Source organism: Cyprinodon tularosa, unplaced genomic scaffold, assembly GCF_016077235.1.
Source record: "Cyprinodon tularosa strain WSP-4 unplaced genomic scaffold, ASM1607723v1 ctg339, whole genome shotgun sequence".
In the NCBI taxonomy this organism is placed as follows: domain Eukaryota; kingdom Metazoa; phylum Chordata; class Actinopteri; order Cyprinodontiformes; family Cyprinodontidae; genus Cyprinodon; species Cyprinodon tularosa.
In genome coordinates this window covers 621,166-642,713 of record NW_024039051.1, presented here as the reverse complement: position 1 = coordinate 642,713, position 21,548 = coordinate 621,166, and the positions used below count along the sequence as shown (strand labels likewise).

General features: G+C 38.2%; 1 protein-coding gene across 2 annotated transcripts in view; it reads right to left on the bottom strand.

Moving 5' to 3' along the window:
• The window catches only part of LOC119789454 (potassium voltage-gated channel subfamily D member 2-like), a 129,810-nt gene that overhangs the window by 15,837 nt on the left and 92,425 nt on the right, over positions 1–21,548 (bottom strand). The window contains exons 3-4 of one of the 2 annotated variants that reach the window (XM_038294330.1): positions 2,771–2,933; positions 2,169–2,267 (exon numbers count right to left, since the gene is read on the bottom strand). In XM_038294330.1, the coding sequence (XP_038150258.1) occupies positions 2,169–2,267; positions 2,771–2,933 (262 nt within the window). The remainder of the gene's footprint in view (positions 1–2,168; positions 2,268–2,770; positions 2,934–21,548) is intronic. The other variant, XM_038294331.1, reaches the window with a different exon arrangement.

Sequence of the window (21,548 nt, the reverse complement as noted above, 5' to 3'; positions counted from 1 at the left end):
TGACGTTCTGATAACGGTTGTCAGTCATGGGCCAATTATCAACGACTGCAAATGTTTGTCAAATTGCTCTTGTGTTTTGAATCCATTTAATTGAATGGCAAGAAAAATTAAATATAAATTGAGTTTAATATAAAAACTCAAGGTTTTTATATTATAATAATCTCTCACCAGGTAACACCCATGATTAGCCTTTGCTAATTAGGCTTATATAATCTTATTATTATAATAAGATGCTACCGACAATTTAAAATGTTGCTGCTGTTATCATGTTGTCTTTGTTTTGGAAAAATAAAATCCTCTTTTATATTGTAACTTCTCTAACACACAAAGTGTATTATTGCCTTTGCTCATAATATGGCCAATCAATATTTGCTAATTACAAACAGTTAGGTTAAATAAATTACTCTAGGCTGTTATTCATTCAGTTAAATGTCAAATTATTGACACCTTTTAAATTAAAAAAAACAATTTTGGACAGTTTTGGAGTGGAGCAGCTTTGAAGAGGGGTACAGATAAAAAAAAAAAAAAAAGATAATTTGCTTTGCAATGCTGATCAGAGATGGCAAAAGTACTCACTTTCCGTACTTGAGTAAAAGTATAGATACTTGTGTTAAAAAATACTCTGGTAAAAGTGGAAGTACTGATTAAACTTCTTTACTCAAGTAAAAGTAACAAAGTACATGCTTGTAAATTTACTTAAAGTATAAAACTAAAAGTAGAAACCACTTTTTTCATGCCGTTGCCTACATTTTAAATGGATGTCTGCCAATAGGACTAGATCTCCGTTGTGTTCATTTTCAATCATCTCGTCGTCCATGCTACTATGCTAACGCCACCGCCACCAAACTGCAATGATTTGCCGCGAATGAATACCGCCGAATCTGTCGATTCATCTTGTAGTGGTGGGTCAAATGCAACGTAGATTCCCATCCAATTAGATTGAATTTGGTATTGATGACGTGAAAAATAATAACGGTAACTCCATTGAAATGATTCAAAACTAAAGTAACGAGCCAATTTTTTAAAACGTATGGGGTAGAAAGTACAGATATTTGTGTAAAAATGTAAGGAGTAGAAGTAAAAAGTCGCCATAAAAATAAGTAGTAAAGTAAAGTAAAAATATCAGAAAAATCTACTTGAGTACAGTAATGAGGTATTTGTACTTCGTTACTTCCCATCTCTGATGCTGATATTGATTAATTTTACTAATTTCTACCAAATACAGTGATTTTTAATTCAAACTGTTATTGGCTTTTAAGATGTTTAGCTTAACTGTATTTTTAACAGAAGCAGTTAGCTAAAGTTGTTATTAACAGCTTACAGGCCTATAAAACACCCCCAAAAAACTTGCTTATTTCTTGCATCTCAAACCAACATGTATATTTTCTTTTTTTGGTACAACAGATATTAGGCAAATTCAAGATGAACCTTTTTAAGAGCAACAGCAGTGGCACACCTTGAAACAGATCAAACAGATTGCACCAAATGAAGCAAAAAGGTTACACTATAACAACACAACACACACATATATATATATATATTTATATAAAAAAAAAGGAAGCTGATGGAGTTCTGCACGGCTCTGGAATGGAAGGCATTGCATTAGTCTGCACTACAACCTGGATGCTCAAGAAGTCACACATACAGATCAAACACAGAGTTTAGAGGAGATGCAGGCTGAGCACACAGGTTCCGTGGCCTGACACACTCTCCGTTTTCCCCCTTTTGGTCTCCCTCCTTCCCCTCCAAACCCTGGTGGACAAACATGCAGAGCTTGTTCATGAGTCAGTGTGACTGTAATGGCTGCGTTCTAACAAAAGGAAAGAACCCACTCCCCAAAATATACCCGCCCCCCCCTCCCGAAGCCCTCTTGCTGTATGGGACAAAAAGATAGCTTTCACGAAGCATATCAATGCTGGAACTGAAAGGTGTGATGCAAGAGAGAGGACGATCACACTAAAGCACTGGAATGACATCGGCCCTTAAATTACTGTATGAGAAGCCCCCCCCACCGCCCCCAACCTCCAAATTGCATTTGTTCTTGGTGGCATGCCCCCCCCCCCCCCCCCCCCCCCCCCCCAACCCAAGTCCATCCTCGAGCACAAGCGGCATGCAAGCGTCAGCGAGGACCCAGGGCGGTCGGTCATGCTGCTGCTTGGCGCCGTTACCTCCTCCAGTGCGTCGATCAGGAGCCCATTTTGTTTGTAGCGCATATAGGCGTTAGTGCCCCGAAGCTTGGCAGCACGGATTCTAGCGAGGCGAGTTTTCTGTTTGAACAAACAGACCTCTGTTTTAGCCCCTGACGGTTTGTCTGTCTGTCACACTAATTGGCCCTGTCTCTGCCTGACAGCAACAGCATCCGGCAGGAAGAACTTCTGCCCAAATCTACTGTTAGCAAAACTCTGCCTTGGCAAACACTTTTGGTGGGGAAAAAAACAACAAAAAGATGTAAATATAAAGAATGCTTTTCTTTTAAAAAGCTGCTGACTCGATAATCTGGATCTAGATGATTTGTTCAGTCTTTTTCATTCCCCTCTGTTATTTTTGACTCCCACTGAAATACACTTAAGCAAGTTCAGTCCACCCCGATGTGCACATCCACACAAGCACAATAAAAGATTAATATTCTGGAAGATAGTGTTTGCCCTGTCATTCTGTTGCAGGCGGATGAGACAGGGACAGCGCAAAAAGGGCAGAGAAAAGCAAAACAAATACTATAAAAAGAAGGAAGAGGAAGGAGAATGGGTGGGGGGTTGGGTTGGGTCAGTACCCTCTGGGCTCGTCGTTTCTCTGCTCGCTGGCTTTGGTGGTAAATACGGCTGAAGTTTGACACTATGACAGGGACAGGCAAGGCGATGACCAGCACCCCACTTAGAGAGCATATGGACCCAAACACCTTCCCCACAATCGTCTTTGGCACCATGTCACCGTACCTGCAAGACAGAACAAGCGCATATCTCTGAAAAGAGACTCAACAGAAAAACAAAATGGAGATAATATTATCAACCTTATTATATTATCTTTTCAAAACCACATATTTTCTTACAAAAATACTTTTTTTTTAATGAATGTTGTTACTTTACAAATGAAAACTTTGATGTATTGTATTGAGGGTTTATATGATAGACCAAAATCAGTAATGAATAACTGCAAAAGGGGAGAAAAAAAAAGGATGATTATGATAGTAAATGTTGATAATGCATTATAGAACCACCTTGAAATGTAATTTACAAATAGGAACGTTTTAGTTTATGTATTTATTGATCTCGCAAATAGCTCAGGTTAAGCATATTGGTTCAAAACAATCAATAAACATCAATTTAAAAGGATTGCATTACATTTTAGAACATAATAAATTAATGGAAATATCCTTTATTGCCCAATGTAGCAGAAATAAAGGGACAGGAATGCGGAAGCATACTGATTCACAAAAAGGTAAACATACTTAAAACTATGAATAAGAGAGTGCATTAAAAAGCAGATTTACAGCTGAAAAGGTTATATTCAGAAGAAAAAATGAAGAATTCTTACTCTAAGCATGAGACCCGTGATGTGAAAAATTATTTTCCTCTCCATTTCTCCATTTTATTGACAATAAGTGGTTTATGAGTATTTTATCTTCTATTCAAAAGTATTCACTCAGCCTCCCACACACTTGCAAGAGTTTGTAGTGAGTTGTTTTCACTGCCTGATGTTGTGGAAATTAGCTTGGCTTATGAATGCTCAAGGTTATTTCAACATCTGTTTGCTCAAACTGTCTGCAACTTGTTTTGGTTAAGCTGCATTTGAGAACCTTTACAGCTCTTTGCATTGGATTGAGATATCAATGATCTAAATGATTCCCCTGCAACTGGTTGTTTATTGAGGATTGATCCTGTAGAAAGAACAACTCAGATTCTTGTCACTTGCAGCCTCTGGCAGATTGTCTTAAACAAATGACTTATATTTAATTTAGTACATATTCTAATCAAGTCTAACCAGTCTCCCTTACTCTGCTGAAGAAAAATCTCAGATTAGCATGGTTTGGTATTTGGTATGACTAGAGTGCGAAAAACGGGGGGCTGGGGGTCCAGGGGGCTCGACCCCCGCGATTAATCCATGAGATCCCCTGAAAGGCTCAAAAGCAAAATTTAAAGGGGGTCTTAAATTGTGTCAAAAAAATAAAAAAATAAAATATTTTTTGTCACTAATGGTCACTAAACTGTTTTTAAGCTCAACATGTCCAGTATTTAAAATTCAAACCTTTATTCACAAATAGGGATGCACGATATTGGGATTTTGGCCGATATCCGATATGCCGACATTTTAAAACTCATGTAGTCGATAACCGATATCGATACCGATGTTAAAGCTGGACAAAAATAAGTAGTCATTGAAAATAGCAGTTTTGATATCCATTTCTGACACTTTGAAAAATAATATACTCAAATATATTTTCATATGCTGATATCAAATTGATTTTTAAAAACACGGTATCGATCTATTTTACTTTAAAAATCTCGTGAAATTTCCTCGTTCTGTTACAAACTCGCGTGATATTTTGCAAATTCTTGTGAGATTTTGTTAGTAAAATAGATCGATACCGCGTCAATATATCAACATATAAAAATATGGCAAAATTTCGTGAATTTTCGGGGGATTTCGTAGCATAACGATGACATATAGCAATATTTCATTAGTAAATAGTAAAAGAGATTGATATGGTGTTTTTAAATGGCAATATATCAGCATATGAAGATATTGTGATATATTAATGTATCGATATTTTTTCCCTCGTCTCTTGAAGTTTTTAAGTCTGTAAAAAAGTTTTTGAGGAAGAAATAGTATTTTATTTAACTTTTTTTAGACTTTAGAAACTCAGAAGCTGATCAAATATCGGGTTAAATATCAGTGGGGTGGCCGATGTCCGATATTCAGTTTTAAGGCCGATACAGGCCGATACAGATAGGGGGCCGATTATATCGTGCATCCCTATTCACAAATATGTTGTTTTTTTGTGTGGAGCCAGCCAATCCTGTTCTTGTACCCAAAGTAGCCATGTACTTTTCCGCAGTTAATAACACGAAACAGATTGCACGAAGACAGCAGGTCTTCACTGATGTTTGTGGACCTCAACGGACCTCCTCTGGACAAATTCAACCCAATTCCATTCGTCAGAAACTGGATTAAAGTGCGTGCATAAAAGAGACAGACAGTCTTTGTGCATGTGTGTGTTTTCATAGATTGACTGTCTGTTCAGGCTCTTGCCTGCTCCACCAGATTCACAGAAAGCTTCATCCACCAAGCTGTCAGGAAGCTGAGCACCCCCTCAAAAAAAACAAAAAACACTACTATTATTACTATATTTATTTACTTTTCATTTGCACTGTTACTGTTACAAATACTGTATCTTACATAATTGGTAATACTAATATTTTTCCTCTTCCATTACCATCTGCCTTTTTGCACTAGCATAAGTATTGCATATTTTATATTATTGTACATTTTATATTTCATTGTGAAATTGAATGTTTAAATTTTAGTATTAGGAACTGATCTTATCGTTTGTGTCTGTGCACTTTATCTGTTTCACTGTTGGTGAATGAGAAACGTCCTCTCGAGTCCTTGTATGTCTGGTGAATGTGAAGAATTGACATTAAAGCTGACTTTGACTTTGAAATGTTATAGGCCTACTTCATATTGAGAAAATTTAGATCGGTATTGCGCAACAATCGGGAGATGGGAACCCCCCCCAAATATTGACAGGTATTTCGCACACTGGGTATGACCCCCCTTGCTATGGGTAATACTTAGTGTCAGTTCTCTACAAACATTTTTAAGTTTAACATGTGTGGGGGGAAGAATCAGCAGCATTTGTGTCAAAGGGTATCAACACAAAACCAGGCCACTCTTTCAATTTGATATATGCAAGGAATTGAAAAAAAAAAACTTTTACACCTAATCACAGCTTGCGCAGGTCTGGTTTAAATCACAATAAAATACTTGAAAGCCTGCGGTTCTTACTGCACCTGACAAAATGTTATAAAATCCAGATGGTGTGAATATTTTGCCATGTCCTGGAGCTGACATGTGTCTCATGCTATTTTTAAGAGTCCTGAAATAGTTACAGTGAACTTGGATTATTTCACAACTTCAAATAGAAAGTCACACATATGAAGCGGTTGAGGAATAAATAGGAATTCTCTGAAGATGACTCGTGTTGGCCTACTTTCTTTCCATGCAAGTCTTCTTTAAAAAAAAAAAATACACTATTTCATGTATAATTACACACCTGGTGGCAGCAGCTAATGCCTTCACGTTGTGACCAAATGTGCTACACATCCTCTGTGACCTCAGTTAGCCTAACAGCTTGCAATAGATAAAGGGAGCAGTTTCACATCGAGTACAAGTAAAGAGGGGAGGAGTTGGGGACAGTCTGGGGGAGATATGTTTAAGATTGTTGTCCTCGGCAACAGCTACTCTAGTATTTACTTGTTATTCTCATATAAAAACAGGCTGTGAATTATGACATGGAAATATGGAGTGAAATGAAAAAAATATGAGTTCTATGGAAATTTTCTAAAACCTTAATTTATTTTAACCTTTTTTGAATTAATTTATGCAATAACATATTAAATCCTATCATTAAATAGATTTTTCTGTTCTGATACAAAGTTAGATATGGTGTATTCTTTAACAGGAAACCTAGGTTCAATCCCATGTCTTTGCTTAAAGCAGGCATGCCTTACGTCGGTCCTCGGGGGACGCTGTCCTGCTGGTTTTACAGGTATCCCTGCTCCAACACAGCTGATTTTTTATTGATAGCTGATTAACAGGGTTCTGCTGAACTGCAATCATCAGACCCAGCTGTGCTGAAGCAGGGAAACCTCTAAAACCTGCAGGACACCGGCCAGGTCGAGGACCAACGTCTGGCTTAAAGTGCTGCGCTCATGGTTTGCACACTGTTCAGAGGTGGATTTGCCATTATTGTTAGGATTATTGTCCAGCTGCATAACCCACACTGCCATGTCCTTGAGCTTAAGGTCATCAACCAGGGGCTTATTAATCAGGATTTTCTGGTAGAGCAGAACTGATGGTTCCATCTATTCCGTTTTAAAACTGTAAAATGGCCTAAGACCATTGCACTATGACATGTTTTACTCTCATTATAATGTTTTCTTTGTGAAAACAAATTGTTCTCAAAATAAAAAATGAGCTCCATGGTCTTACTGTAATATAGGAACTAATTTTCAGTGGAATCTCTTAATTGTCAGAGGTATGTCTTAAACCTTACCTATTTTCTTACAAAAATACTTGTGCCACTTTATTTTTTATGAGTGTTGTTACTTTAAAAATGCAAACTTTGATGTATTGTATTGGGGATTTATATGATAGACCAAATCAGTAATTAATAACTGCAAAAGGGGAGAAAAAAAAGGATGATTATGATAGTAAATGTTGATAATGCATTATAAAACCACCTTGAAATGTAATTGACAAAAGGGAATGTTTTAGTTTATGTCTCTTTATATATCTGTCCAGACATTTTATCCATTGATCTGATGGTTCCATCTATTCAGTTGTAAAACGGTAAAATCGCCTAAGACCATTGCACTATGACATGTTTTACTCTCATTATAATGTTTTTTTGTGAACACGAATTGTTCTCAAAATGGGAAATTAGCTCCATGGTCTTATTATAGGTACTAATTTTCAGTGGAATGTCTTAATTGTCAGAGGTATGTCTTTATTCAGTTTAGTTTAGTTCCAAAATACTTTATTGATCCCAAAGGGAAATTAAATGTTTTTGTAACTCATATGTTGATAGGCATGAAGGACCTTCACAACAAAAAGTGATCTAGTAATAAATAAAAATGTCCTAAATTAAAGTTGTAGTAGGAGATCTTTTCTGACAAATTTTTTACCATGTGGCTTGAAGATCTCCCAACAGCCACGTAGCGAGCAGTGAAATAGAAGGTCTGGAAGTGAAACGGGAAAAAAAATGGTCGCTGCTACACTGTGAAATCAACAGGTAATGTCCACCAATCTCAAAACACGGTCCGTGGTCCACTATTGGTTCCTGACACGTCAATCAGGGTCGTCTGCTTCTCCCTCCCCTCTGTGCACGTACCCTGACACATGAACAAATCGACCCCCCATTGCTCGTGCAGGGGCTATTAATATTTCTTGAAGATACAACTGTGAAACGGAGAAGAGGACGCCATGGCTGGAAGCTAGCCACAGTTATGTTGTTGTTAGCTCAAGTCACTCTGTCTCGGCTTGTTTCGTTCCTTGATCTCGGAAACAACTCGACAGACAGCATGCGCGTTCATATGTTTAGAAATGTATGTGTATGTTCAAATATATAGCTTCAAGATCCAAGTGTGAGTGTAAGTGTATAATGAGATAATATGCACCTAAAATAAGACGATGCAATTGTTTTTTTCTTTCCTATTTTAAATCAAAAAAAGATAAGTGTCAATTGTCTTGTGACGCACCTCCTCAATTCAAGACAAATTACTTATTTTGCAGTGTTCTGTCTTGCACAGGATCTGGAGGAGCCTTTAACTAACTTTCTGACTGATCTAATTTTCATCAAACTTGAAACCCAGAATATCAAAGGATGACTGTTTATGTCTCAACTCACCCAAAAAGTGGTCATTTTGAATTTGGTTGCGTTTGATCATGATTACCAGTCACTGCTGATCTAAGGTACATTTTAATCACTGCGATTGAATGGTTCATTACTCAACATAAAGTGGTGGACTATCTACAATAAGACATTAAATTGATTTTTGCAGCCATAAAACACCAATATGGGTGAAAGTATTTGTGGTTTTAACTTTCAAACTGAAAAGCTGGAAACCCTCCTGCATCACAAATCAAATTGCTGATACCTCTAACTCCAACATTCAGCTTGAATTTAGACAAAATGGAGGGCTAACTGGATAGCTGAAACCTGGGAATAGGTAGCAGTTTAAAAAAGAAATAGGATTCAGCCTTCAAGTGACAAGTAAAGCCAGGAATTTACGAATTTGCCTGGAAAGTGAGGAACATGTTCTTAGAACATTGGTTAACATCGTTATTTGTAGAAAATAAGCCAATCGGACACAAACCAAGAAACCCTGTGCAAAAAGCATTCAGAAATATATTGTTGTTATTGTTTTTTTACCAATAGTCTTCTCCTGTCATTGCAGTCCACAGGCAATGCTGAGATTCACATCCATTGCACATGAATGATTCAGAGAGTGTATGTTTTCCTTGTTTCCAAAGCCTTCCTCCAGACAACCAGCAGTTTGCATGAATGCAGGTGGGGTGAGATGAATGATCGAGACCCTAATGCGCAAATGACCTGAGAAGACCATTACCTCCCGAGAGGAAGATAAATGCAGGTAGGAGGGGACATCAGCACTGCTCAGTGTCTGTGACAGCAGCGCGTCTCTCAAGTGAGGCGGCGTAATGTGAATGTATCGCTACACGGGAGGTTGACTATTTCATAAATGAAGTTGTCTAATGCCCACAGCCGTCTGCCTGAGTCATTAGGCTTTTGGGTTTCCATCATGCTGGACCCATTGGCCTGGACTTCAGCAAAAGAAAAAAGAAAAAGATGTAATAGTGGACATTTTAATATCACGCTTGATGAGGCTTCATGTCTTACGGTTTGCTTTCAAGTCAACTAATTTTGCACAGAAGTTATTAGTTTTATAGATCATTACGAGTTGAATCATTTTCTTATGCAATCAGACATGCTGCCTGCCAGCAGGTGTCAAATTACTCATTCTGGAAGTTGTGTTGAAGGTTAGATTTCTGTTACACAAATCTTAACTTCTTGCTGATATGGGCTGGTAGTACTTATATGTTATTTTCAAAAAATGCCACAGAAATATAAATTGCATCAAGAAATGTTTAAAAATTCTCTTTTGCTCTTTTTCTATTCCATTTATTAATATATAAATAATATAAACATTTCCCATGTTGCTGTTCTTAAGGTTTAAAGTATTTTGGAATAAAATCAAAGATGTAGTCATCTATTCCTCTTTTGAAGCCAGTAACTTCTGCACATTTTGTTTTTTCTTTTATAAAGAAAATCAGCTGTTTTAAAGGTTTTATATTTTGAAACGGTATCTCTACAATCCTAAAATGCTAAAGCAGCATGTCTGTTCAGCGACTGACTACAACCTTTATAGTTATTTATTAATTTATAGTTAATTTATTAGCTAGATAGTCTAGCTAATTGACCTGCTTACAATCTATCTTAGCCTATAGCCAAACAAAGCAACATTATTCTTATTCTGTGCAACAAGAATTATCCCCGAAAAACTCTAACATATTTATTGAGTCTTATTTCTGCATATTTTACTTTCTACTCTGCGACTGTGAACATATATAAAATATTAGCAGCAATAAAAAAGAAACTAAATCTTTTATAAAGACGAAGGGCTTAGGCTTATAATGCTTTAAATTATCTCAGTTTGGGATCAAAGTAAAATATAACCATTTATTCATTCATATATATTATACAGTACAAAATATATTTACTGGTGAATTAGTATTGTAAGTAGCAGACCCTGGTCTCTGATTTTGATGGCCTGTCAACACACTAATAGCTTTGGTTTTTTCATCAGTTTTAATTTTTACCCAGATTGGTATATGTTGGCTCAGTGGTTTCTCTTTTTCAACCCTTGTCTCTAAGACCCACTGATCTGCAAGTTTTCAATGAATAACATGAATGAATAGGTAAGGCTTCTGCAACGCTTGATGGCATGCTGAAAAAAAAATGCAGCATTTTGAATCACGTATGATCAGTATCAGAAGTAGGTTTGCACTTAAAGCCATTCAAAATTTCCCCACTTCCCTTGATGGACCCTTGGCTGGTCTCCAGAGATTCCTTTTTTAAAACATCAATCTTTGTACTAAAATATTCTTTTTGTCATGATTTGTGGACATTAAGATCTAAAGAGAAGCGCCATCTCCTGGTCCAACCCTGTAATTCAGTGAAAGGGTGGAGTCAGAGTAAAAAAATATGCAAGGGTAGGGTCACTCCAGTGGCTGGAAGTTGGCTGACATTTGGAGGGGCCATTTGGAATGCCTGCTACTGTACAAGAAATCTGACTTTTTGTTGATGGTGTACACAAATTTGATATATATATATATATATATATATATATATATATATATATATATATATATATATATATATATATATATATATATATATATATATATATATATATATATAATACTGAATCTATAGCTACATATAATATATAGTGCAATATATGGTATATAGCGATATACTATATACACAGTAAAGTGCATGTTAATGTAACGCAGGAGGTCTGGAGATGCTTGGCATAGCTTGTAGGTCCTGGATGGGGGAGAGAGAGAGGCAGTGTCAGTGTCATGGCGGTCTCTGGGCCTTGTTGATGAGGCTGGTACCGGATGGGAAGAAACTGTTCTTGTTGCGTGAGGTTTTGATCCTGATGGACCGTAGCCTAGTGCCAGAGGAAAGTGACTGAAATAGTTTGTGGCTGAGGTGCAAAGGATCAGCCACAAACTTCCCTGCACGCCTCAGACTCCTGGAGGCGTACAGATCCTGGTGAGATGGAAGATTTCAGCCAATCACCTTCTCTAGAGACCGGATGGCACGCTGCAGTCTGCCCTTGTCCTCGGCGGTGGCACCAGCGTACCAGATGGTGATGGAGGAGGTGAGGATAGACTCAATGGAGTAGAGGTTCACCCACATTGTCCTTGGCAGGTTGGGGTTTTTCAGCTGCCGCAGGAAGTACATCTTCTGCTGGGCTTTCTTGTTGAGGGAATTGATGTTCAGCTCCCACTTTAGGTCCTGTGAGATGTTAGTTCCCAGGAAACGGAAAGACTCAACAGTCTCAATTGTGGAGTCACAGAGGGTGATGGTAATAGCTGGAGCTGAGTTCTTCCTGAAGTCCACAACCATCTCCACTGATTTTAGTGCAGTGAGCTCCAGGTTGTTCTCCCTGCACCAGGTCTCAAACAGGGAGTAAAATAGAACCTCAAGACCAGGATTAATTGCCCCACTTCATGTTGTCAGACAGGTTTTATTTTATAGACTTCAGTGACATACAGTGAGGTTTTGTTAGGAATCCAGTTTGTGTGGCCTGTTTGTGTGTTTTTCCTTTTCCACCACCAGGAGTTTCCCTGTCTCCGCTGTTCCTCCCTGCACACCTGCGGCTCATTGGATCATTATCTGGAGGTTTGAGCAGTGGGCTGTCACTTCCTCGACGTCAGAGTGTTTGCCAGTTTTTGGGTACTCTAGCCAAGCTGAGTTTAGCTGAGTCTTTGCTCCCCGGCAGGAAGCTTTCCTGTGTTACTGGATTCCTGGACCTTCTCTCCCCTGGAAGGAAAAAAACTAGTTAAACTGAGCAGGGGAAAACCTCCATATGTTCCGTTCAAGTACCCATCGGAAATCAGAGTGACAGTCCACTCCATTAATCCTCCGGGTCCAACGATTGTCAGCCTGTCCGCCCTCCAACGTGTGCACCTTTCTCTGGATTTACCACACAATCTGGATTCAAGGACTAACAAGGCCCCCCTCAAACGTGAGTTCCCAACCTTGCAAAATCTCAAGAGCTTCCAAGATTCCCACAGTACCTGAACTGACCACTGAACTTCCCTTCTCACTTCCAGTCCGGGTCACAAGCTCACTGAGTTCCAGATCCAACTCCTGTTTACTCCTTCAATAAACCTGTTAAATTTTTTCCGTGCTCTCTGAGTGGTTTCTCTGCATGTGGGTCAGATTTGTTAAACCGATCATGACAGGTTTGGCTTATAATTGCCCTCAATCAATCTTACCTCATGATTCACCAAGGTTGGTTGAAAAGGATGGGTTAGATTGCTACATGGTCCAGATTAGTCAGGGTACCTTTTACAACTAGTGTTTTATTTACTTGGATTATCTCTGTCTATCAAAAATTGTAATCAGAAATATTTAAGTATTCTAGCTGTTATGTATCCCTATAGTTAGAATTATTAAATTCATAATCATAATAAATATATTACATTGTCTTAGCAACAACGAAAAATAAGTGTTGCATTACTTTCAAAATAATAGCATGAATTGTTGTAAGTTTAGGTTAAAACTGTTGAGTAAAGATGTGATTTTCCTGAAGGCATTTCATAATGGTAGAATCTCATACAGGCCCATGCTTATAGCTTTTATATGTTTTATTTAATCGAGTGGGCATGAAGGATTTTACTACATTGAGTGTGGAAAGCAATGTTTTCCTGCATCAACTTGTGATGGCCAAGCATGGCGGTGAACAGGAGGGAGCAAGTGCACTCAGGAGAGAAGCACTAACAGTGATGGATTGTTCACTAGGGAGAAGTTGAGACACACCAAGCCGCTGCTCCTGCATGAAGGCAGAAGCAGGAATTAACAGCGGCGACAGATTAAAGTAATGTTCCTGCTTTCTTCTTGTTTTCTCTGACTGCCAGGTATCCAGGTTCGGCAGCATGAGCTGACACGGCTGAGACGCAAAGATGAATGGCCAGATTTTTATCCTCACTGCAGCGGAGGAAGAGGAATGTCGGAATGACTGAGTATCAATTCCCCACTTCCACCCACCTGAAACGGTGTTGTACTCGTGCCGTTTTGAATAAAAAAGAAAACAGAGCTTTCCCTAGCAATGATCCTGCAGAGAGACAACAGCACTGCGGATTGTGGCCAGCCACCATACCAACAGGTAAAAACAGTAAGCCTTTGAGGGAGACATGTCGGATCAAATCGAATATTTGAAGAGTGAAAATGGCTGGATGAGGTGGGGTAATAGACCAATCAAACATTCATGAGTCTCTGTATCAACGTTGGCGGCAGCATTTGTGCAGCTGACCTCCATCAGAGAGGCCCTGAGACAGAATTGCTCATGACCTCATCGTCTCACAGCGAGCGCCGTCGACAGCTAAGAACACAGACACGCCCAAGAACACACACAGGCAGTGGCGAGAACATGCACCTGTTTGTTTCTGTGTTTCAGTGTGTGAAAAGGCCTGTAATTTGACATGTACTTAAACCAATCCCTCTTCCTAAAAAAGCAATCTCGTTCCTTGATTATCTTCCAGAACCCTGTGTCTGAAATCTGACTGCCATCTGGTTGGTGGGAAGTGCAGAAAAAAAAGTGATCTGGATGGTTTTAGGCTCCTGTTATTTGTTCATTTTCTTCAATTCACTGTAGGAGCCCTCCTTCTAAAATTAAACAAAACAATATAAGATCATTTTAACTTTCTTCTTGTTCTGATATTCGCCTCTAAGTCTGTCGCATACAAGCTGTTAGTGATTGCAAAGAAAACAGTAAGTCCTACGGACTCCTTTTCTCCGATGAAAGCACTCAGGGTTAAAGTAAGTCCTGCCGTCCCACCAACTCACATTCCAGTTGTGATCATTGCGGCAGCTTAGCAATGCTGACAAAAGGATTGTAGCTGATCTTTCGGCTGAGAGGGTTTTGTCAGGAGCATTAAAATCCAATCATCCTCTGGCACCTCTGTCATACATCCAGCTTCCACCTTCTGGATTTTCTATGTAACTCATTCACCTTCAGCAGAGGAGACTGCAAAGTGCATTAGTGCAGAGGGAAAGGAATGACGTTTTTAGGTGCAGGAGGTAAGATGAAAAACATTTGGGATAACAGTAAAGCTGAGAGTGCGGCATTTTAAACGGCTGGGAGGAAATTTTACTTGGTAATAGTAAAATTCGTCTCCCAAGAATCTGTGGAAGAACATGACATGGAGATAAATCAATAAAATGAAGATATGTAGGTAAAAGGACGTAACATTACATGTATTCAGACTGATATACTCAGTGTGGAGCAATGCAATTTTTATATATTAACATATGAAGTGACATTTACAGAATATACTGTCCTATGATGAGAACATGGTTAAAATGTTGTTTTTCACACCATACTGAATATGCTCGTCTGTCTGTCTGTCTGTCTGTCTGTCTGTCTGTCTGTCTGTCTGTCTGTCTGTCTGTCTGTCTGTCTGTCTGTCTGTCTGTCTGTCTGTCTGTCTGTCTGTCTATCTATCTATCTACAGTAGTGGCATTTTAAAATGGCTCTTCCCAGTCAAACCAGCCAAATGGCAGCCAACTTCCAGCCATTGGAATATTTCCTTATTCTGTCTCCACCCTTTCACTGAATTACAATGTTTGACACTTCCCTTTAATGTCCACAAATCATGACAGAAAGAATAGTTTAGTACAAAGATTGTTTTTTAAAAAGGAATCTTAGGGGACCAGCCAAGGGCCCTATCAAGGAAAGTGGTGAAATTTTGAATAGCTGCTAGTCTGTCTGTCTGCACTGCAAGAAATGGAAATCTAAATAAGTAATTTTTGCTCAAATTAAGTGCATTTTTTCTTGAATTCAGGAGGTAAGTGAGACACTTTCCCAATGGAACAAGACAATTTACACTTAAAATAAGAAAAAACAATTGCTTTGTCTTATTTCAAGTGTATATTATCTAATTATCTTATTTTAGGAGTAAAAATACTTATTTCATGGAGAGATCATCTTATTTGCCTGCTCAAATTAAGGGTAAATACACTTCATTTAAGACATTTTTTACCTATTTCTAGATGTTTTTTGCAGTGTGTCTGTCTGTCTGCTGTCTGTCTGTCATCAGAGCAACAACACAGGCAGGTAACTAAAACAGCTGCACAAGTAACAATGGAAACAGTGAAATCGGTCTGGGCTATTCTCCAATCCAAACATCTCTTAATATTTATCCAGTAACCATCAAGAAGGAAAACCTAAACCTCTAAAGGAGAAGAGTCAGACCAGTTGCCATCTGACAATTACACCTTCTTTTGTATTAAATATTTCTGGCATTTATAATCAAACACTCAGATGTTATAAATATGTTAATCTTAAGAACGTTCATTAAGACATAACATTTTTTCCTCGTGTTGTATAAATGGTCAATGCTCTGATCCAGGAAAGGGTTAACCCGTCTCAAGCCCATGTGGAGTAAAACGGTGAGTCTGGTTAAAAGGTTCCGCCACAGTCTGAATGAAAAAGAGCTGAGAGAAGAATCATTTTTATGTTGTCTTCCCCCTTTCGCAAGATAAAAGTAAATAAAATAACTAAATGTGTCTTTTGTTTGCATTTTTATGAATTACCTAAATAGATACATTTTCTCTAAAAATGCATTTTATACCAATAGTTATCCAAGGTTTATTTATTAATTTTACTGGTTTATTCATTGATTACTATTTTATTTAAGGTGTTTATTCAATTTAATCTATATGGCTCCTTATGAGTTTACTTTTTTTATATATAATAAATTGACTTTACAGTTTTTTTGCTTTCATTGTTTCTTTATATTGAAAGTTTATAGAAAAGATACATGTAAAATATATTTTCGGTTTACTTTACCCTTATTGACCAACTACTGTTTCCAGGCCGTTCAGCCCTGGATGTCCCCCCTCCTAAAACAGGTGTGCCTCTCAAACAGTTTCTCATATCAGTTCTCAAAAAAAATAAATAAAAAGTGTAAAAAATAATTTAGCACCAAAAGGAAGGAAAGCCTTATTATTGAGCATTGTGTGCAAAGATCAAACCATTTTATGCATTTTGTTCTCTGTCCTGTTTCCTGTCCATATAGTTCTTATGCAGCTCTTTAGCCACATCTGGGGGCAAACCTTCAAACCTTCAATGATTGCAGCTCACATGATGGGTTATTGGGCTCAGGGGTTCAGTGCAGATAAGGTTCTTGGTGTTGTTTTCCCCATATTTTAAGCCCCGTCCACACAAAGTCAAAATGAACACGAAACGCTAATATTTTCCAAAACGTTTGTCGTAAAGACGGAGACGTAAAATAAATGTGATCGACCACACGAATGCATGAAAACGCTGCAAAATGTATGCCAGGCCTGTAAGTGGCGCTGTGGTGCCAAAGCAAAAATAGGCGAAAAAAGGCAACGGGAAAAAAATGCGGTCAGACCTTAAAGATGGAAACGCGAAAATGGCGTTTCAAAATCTTCCCACTCTGAAGGCTTAATAAAGAAAAGATCGTTTTAAGACCCCGAAACGCCGGCTTCGTATGGATGAGAGGCTGGTTTGGTGAATAATTTGTGCGTTTAGGCCAGGGTTTGACTTCGTGTGGACGGGGCCTTAGTCTCTGAGTCTATGACAGGATGAAAGAAGCCATCGTTTATCTCCAGTCGTTAGACTTTTTCGTTTGATCGCATATGTAGTAATCAACATGCAGCGTGGCTGCACTGGGAAACAGGTGGAGGTGGGGGGTGCTTAGAATTAGCTACCGCTTGGGCAGAACTAGGCAGATCATTGCCCCTTTTAATCCTTCAGCCACCTTAAATAATTTTTCATCCTCTAACCTGAAAAAAAAAAAGAATTGCCTTTTCACTTTTAATTTCATTTTAGGTTAATTCCTCCAGTTTGTCAACTAATTTTTAATACTTTTAATTTTAACCTTTTACTTTATGCCCTACTTACTTTGAAAAAATGTGTTAATGTCTATGAGTTATTAATTTCCTGTCGGGGTAATTTTCTTAAGAAGAACTGAAATACAGACTTATCGATAATTATTCCTGGAGGAAGGAGAGACAGTTGAACCCCAGACTTAAACATACTGTCTCCCACTGGACCTCCTCTGCAGAGCGTTTATTAACAGAACATGACGCATGGTTACAAACAGAGTATTGTTCTGACAGAACAATTGATCAGTTCATGAAGACAGAATGCTCCATCAGAATGACAAGGCAGGATGGTCTCCTGACTGGATCATGAGAAAAAATGCACAAATGTTTCATAAGCACACATTAATTTTATAATCATCATTGAATAAACCCAACATTTCCTATAAAGGTTTGTCATTTTTCTCTCCTTAAAAGTAATCTAAAGATAAAATCTTATCAATTATACTGTGGATATATCACTGTATATAATAATTTGATAAAAAGAGAGATTTTTAGTGACAGACTCTAGTATTCACACAGATCTTTCCTTCCAGCAGGTTTTAGACTTCATGACTATGGGGTTTGTTTGAAAGGGTCAACCATACTGCACTGCAGGATTCTTTGGCATCTGAAAACACGGTTCTGCTTGTTTGCACTGCATGCATCCACAGCACTGCCGTGGTTTTCTCTAGTTTTGCCTTTGACAGGTAAAAAAGATAGTGTACCGGTTGTGTCATTACTCTCACACTCATTCACATGAGCGATTTAAGAAAGGCAGCTGTTGTGAAGCTTTATTTTTCCAAAGTATAAGCAAAGCCAAAAAGAGACAGCAAATGGCAGCCCTAAATTACCAATCCCGAAACTCATGTGTGCGTTCTCAACATTTTCACACTGATATGCTTAAATTAAGGAACTAAAATCATTAAAAACCTCTGTCCATTTATCATGTTCCTATTTCACTGATCTCTGAGTTTTTTTTTGGTTTATTTTTGGTAGCTAATCTTTTGAACAGCATCTACCTTTTTAATCGCATTTCTCTTTTGTATGATCCATTTCTCAATCACTTTGCATCTTTATCTTTTACTGCAGGCTTCCACAATCAGCAATATAAATGAAAGCCGTTTCCCAGGATAATGTCGACAGCAGGCAACAATACGTTCCACGAACAGGTGCCCTTTCGATCTCCAACAGCTTGCAAAACCTCAATTGGTAGCTTATATCTCTGCCAATGAATGCAAATGTTTTTTTTTCTAATTTTACTTTGTTGTAAATCACAGTTTATTCTGTTTTTTTGACAGCTAAAATTAATAATATTTTTTCCCAGCACAATTATTAAATGTGCATTTTCTCCATTCTTTAATTGATCCAATTAAGTTGCACCATTAATTGATCTGAGTGTACTGTGTTTGATAACTGAAGAATTTTCTTTTGCTGCAAACTTTCCCCCTTGCTGCTGAAAACACCATTTGGGAAGAAACAGAGCTTGCTCTGTCGTACTGTATAAGTCCATTGCACCTATTGGGAGTCGAGGCACAATCCTAGCTTACCAGATCTCCTCTTCAGGGCAAGTATAAAAGGCATTAAGGTTTTGGCTAAGATTATCCTAAGCAATATAGATAACAAAATCCCTTTATTGTCCCACAAATGGGGAAATTCTGGTGTTAAAGCAGCAAAAAGATTATAGAAAAAAATGGTCACACAAATGTGGACCTTAGAAGAATGTATAAAATAACATAATAGTAAAGAGTAAAAAAAAAAAAAAAAAACATAAAATACTGTACTATAAAGTGTTTTAAAAATATAAATACTGTGCACCTGGAGAATAAATAACCAATATTCAGCTATGGACATTTTTTACAGTAATGGACATTTTAAAATAGCAGCAACATCAGAGATGTGCAAAATGACAGCAGCCTGTTATTTATGTTGGTAAAAGTTAAGATAAGGGTAAATGTACAGATTGCCATAAATTCAACTACTAAAGAAACACTGATAAGAAGTCTTAAAGGAATAGTACACCCAAAACATGATTAGCCTTCATTTTCTACTCACCCCCATGCTGAACAACACTCTGGAGTACTTTTTTGATATCTCAAATGCATCTGGAGATCTGGGAGGCTTCTTGCTGTCTGCTGACATTCAAATAATGGAGGTCTATGGTGCCCGAGACAGAAAGGTCCATAAAAGTCCACAAAAAATGTGTCAATATTCCTCCATACTGCTCGTCCAATGTATTCCAAGTGTCCTGAGTGGGTAGCATCCAGAATTTACTCGAAACGAAGTCATTTAGAATGTTTTTAGAGCATAAACAGTAGTGTATATGATTTCCTGAAAGCACGCACCTGCGCGTTCAGGTTGCTACGGAAGCCGGCAGACCAAACCAGATGAAAGTGCGCATTCAGCGTCTGCTCTTCCAATAATGCAAGCGTAGAAGAAGAAATGTGCTGTTTACCTGTGCATAGAAAGAAACAACGAAAGAAAAATGTCTGAGGACTTCAGTGTTGAGGAAGAGCATGAATTCTTTGCTGAGCTGAATGCGCACTTTCATCTGGTTTGGTCTGCCGTGGCTTCCGTAGACTCGTGAACGAGCTTTTAGGAAATCCTATACACTACTGTTTATGCTCTAAAAACATTCTAAATGACTTTGTTTCGAGTAAATTCTGGATGCTACCCACTCAGGACACTTGGAATACATTGGACGAGCAGTATGGAGGAATATTGACACGTTTTTTGTGGACTTTTATGGACCTTTCTGCCTCGGGCGCTGGGCACCTCCATTATTTGAATGTCAGCAGACAGCAAGAAGCCTCCCAGATCTCCAGATGCATTTGAGATATCAAAAAAGTACTCCAGAGTGTTGTTCAGCATGGGGGTGAGTAGAAAATGAAGGCTAATCATGTTTTGGGTGTACTATTCCTTTAATATAGGCAGAATTATAGAGATTGGGATTGGGTAAGAGCGTTTGTGTGAGTGCTTGCCTATGTTACCTATTTATTTACTTATTTAGGTAACATAGGCAAATACACATTACACAGTACATTTATGGTATCTTTACTAACCTTCTGAGGACTAATAGACCATATAGTGACCAAAGGCTGGTCCTAATCAGGGCAAACTTAGCCATTTTTGGGCACAAAGCAATCTTTTGTCAAGGGGCCCTCCTCCATGTCCACCTTAATGTGTCAGGTTTCTGTTTCTGTTATAGTATTCAGTCTTGCTTTACTCCTTGTTTTCTAGTGTTAGTGGTTTTATTTTTATTTTGCTCTGTTTTTTGTTTTTTTCCAGTTACTGTCCTAGTCTGGGTTCTGTTATGTTTTCTTTTGAGTGTTTAGTTTTCTTTTCTCCATGTTTTATAGTCCTAGTAATTTAATTAAAATTTTGTTATTATTTCCAGTCTTCCAGGTTTCTTTTTTTTGCTCTCTGCTGCCCTCTTGTGTTCTCCTTCTTCCCTAGCTCTTTCCTTCTCTTGTTCTGTGCACACCTGCTCCCAGTTTCCTCATTAGCCCCCTCTTTGTCTCAGTCTCCTTTAAAAGCCCTCTCTCTTCAGTTCCCCTTTGCTGGGTCCTCGTCAAACACTGCCTAACTTTGTCAAACTTCCTCCAACTCCGTCTTTCTCGTTGTGACAGTGATTCCCCCTGATGTCTCCACGGTTTCTTGTACGTTTTGACTGGTTTTTATGTTTGATTCTTTTGGATTTTTGGACTCCTGATTTCATGCTAGTTTGGACTTCCGTTTTCATTTTCATTATTGGATTTTTGGATAACCTGCCTTTGTTATCAGTTTCCCTTTTTAATTAAATCTAAAGAAATTCACCTCTGCCTTCCTGCCTCTGTTTTTGGGTCAACACTCCATAACCAAATCCTGACATAATGTCCCAGTAGGACCCGATTGTGATGGAATTCTGTAAAGCTGCCATGGTGTTCATACTGCAATACTGTAAACCAGATAGCAGCACAACTGTTGTTACTCTTTCCCTCCCCTGGCCTTTACAGCTAAATTATTAGAGCCTTTTACTACAGCAATCCATAGCAAATATGCATATCGATCTGGAGGAATCCGTCATTCAAAGGGTGTCCGCCCCAGTGCTCAGTACTAAATGGTTGATGTGTTTGAATCAGCA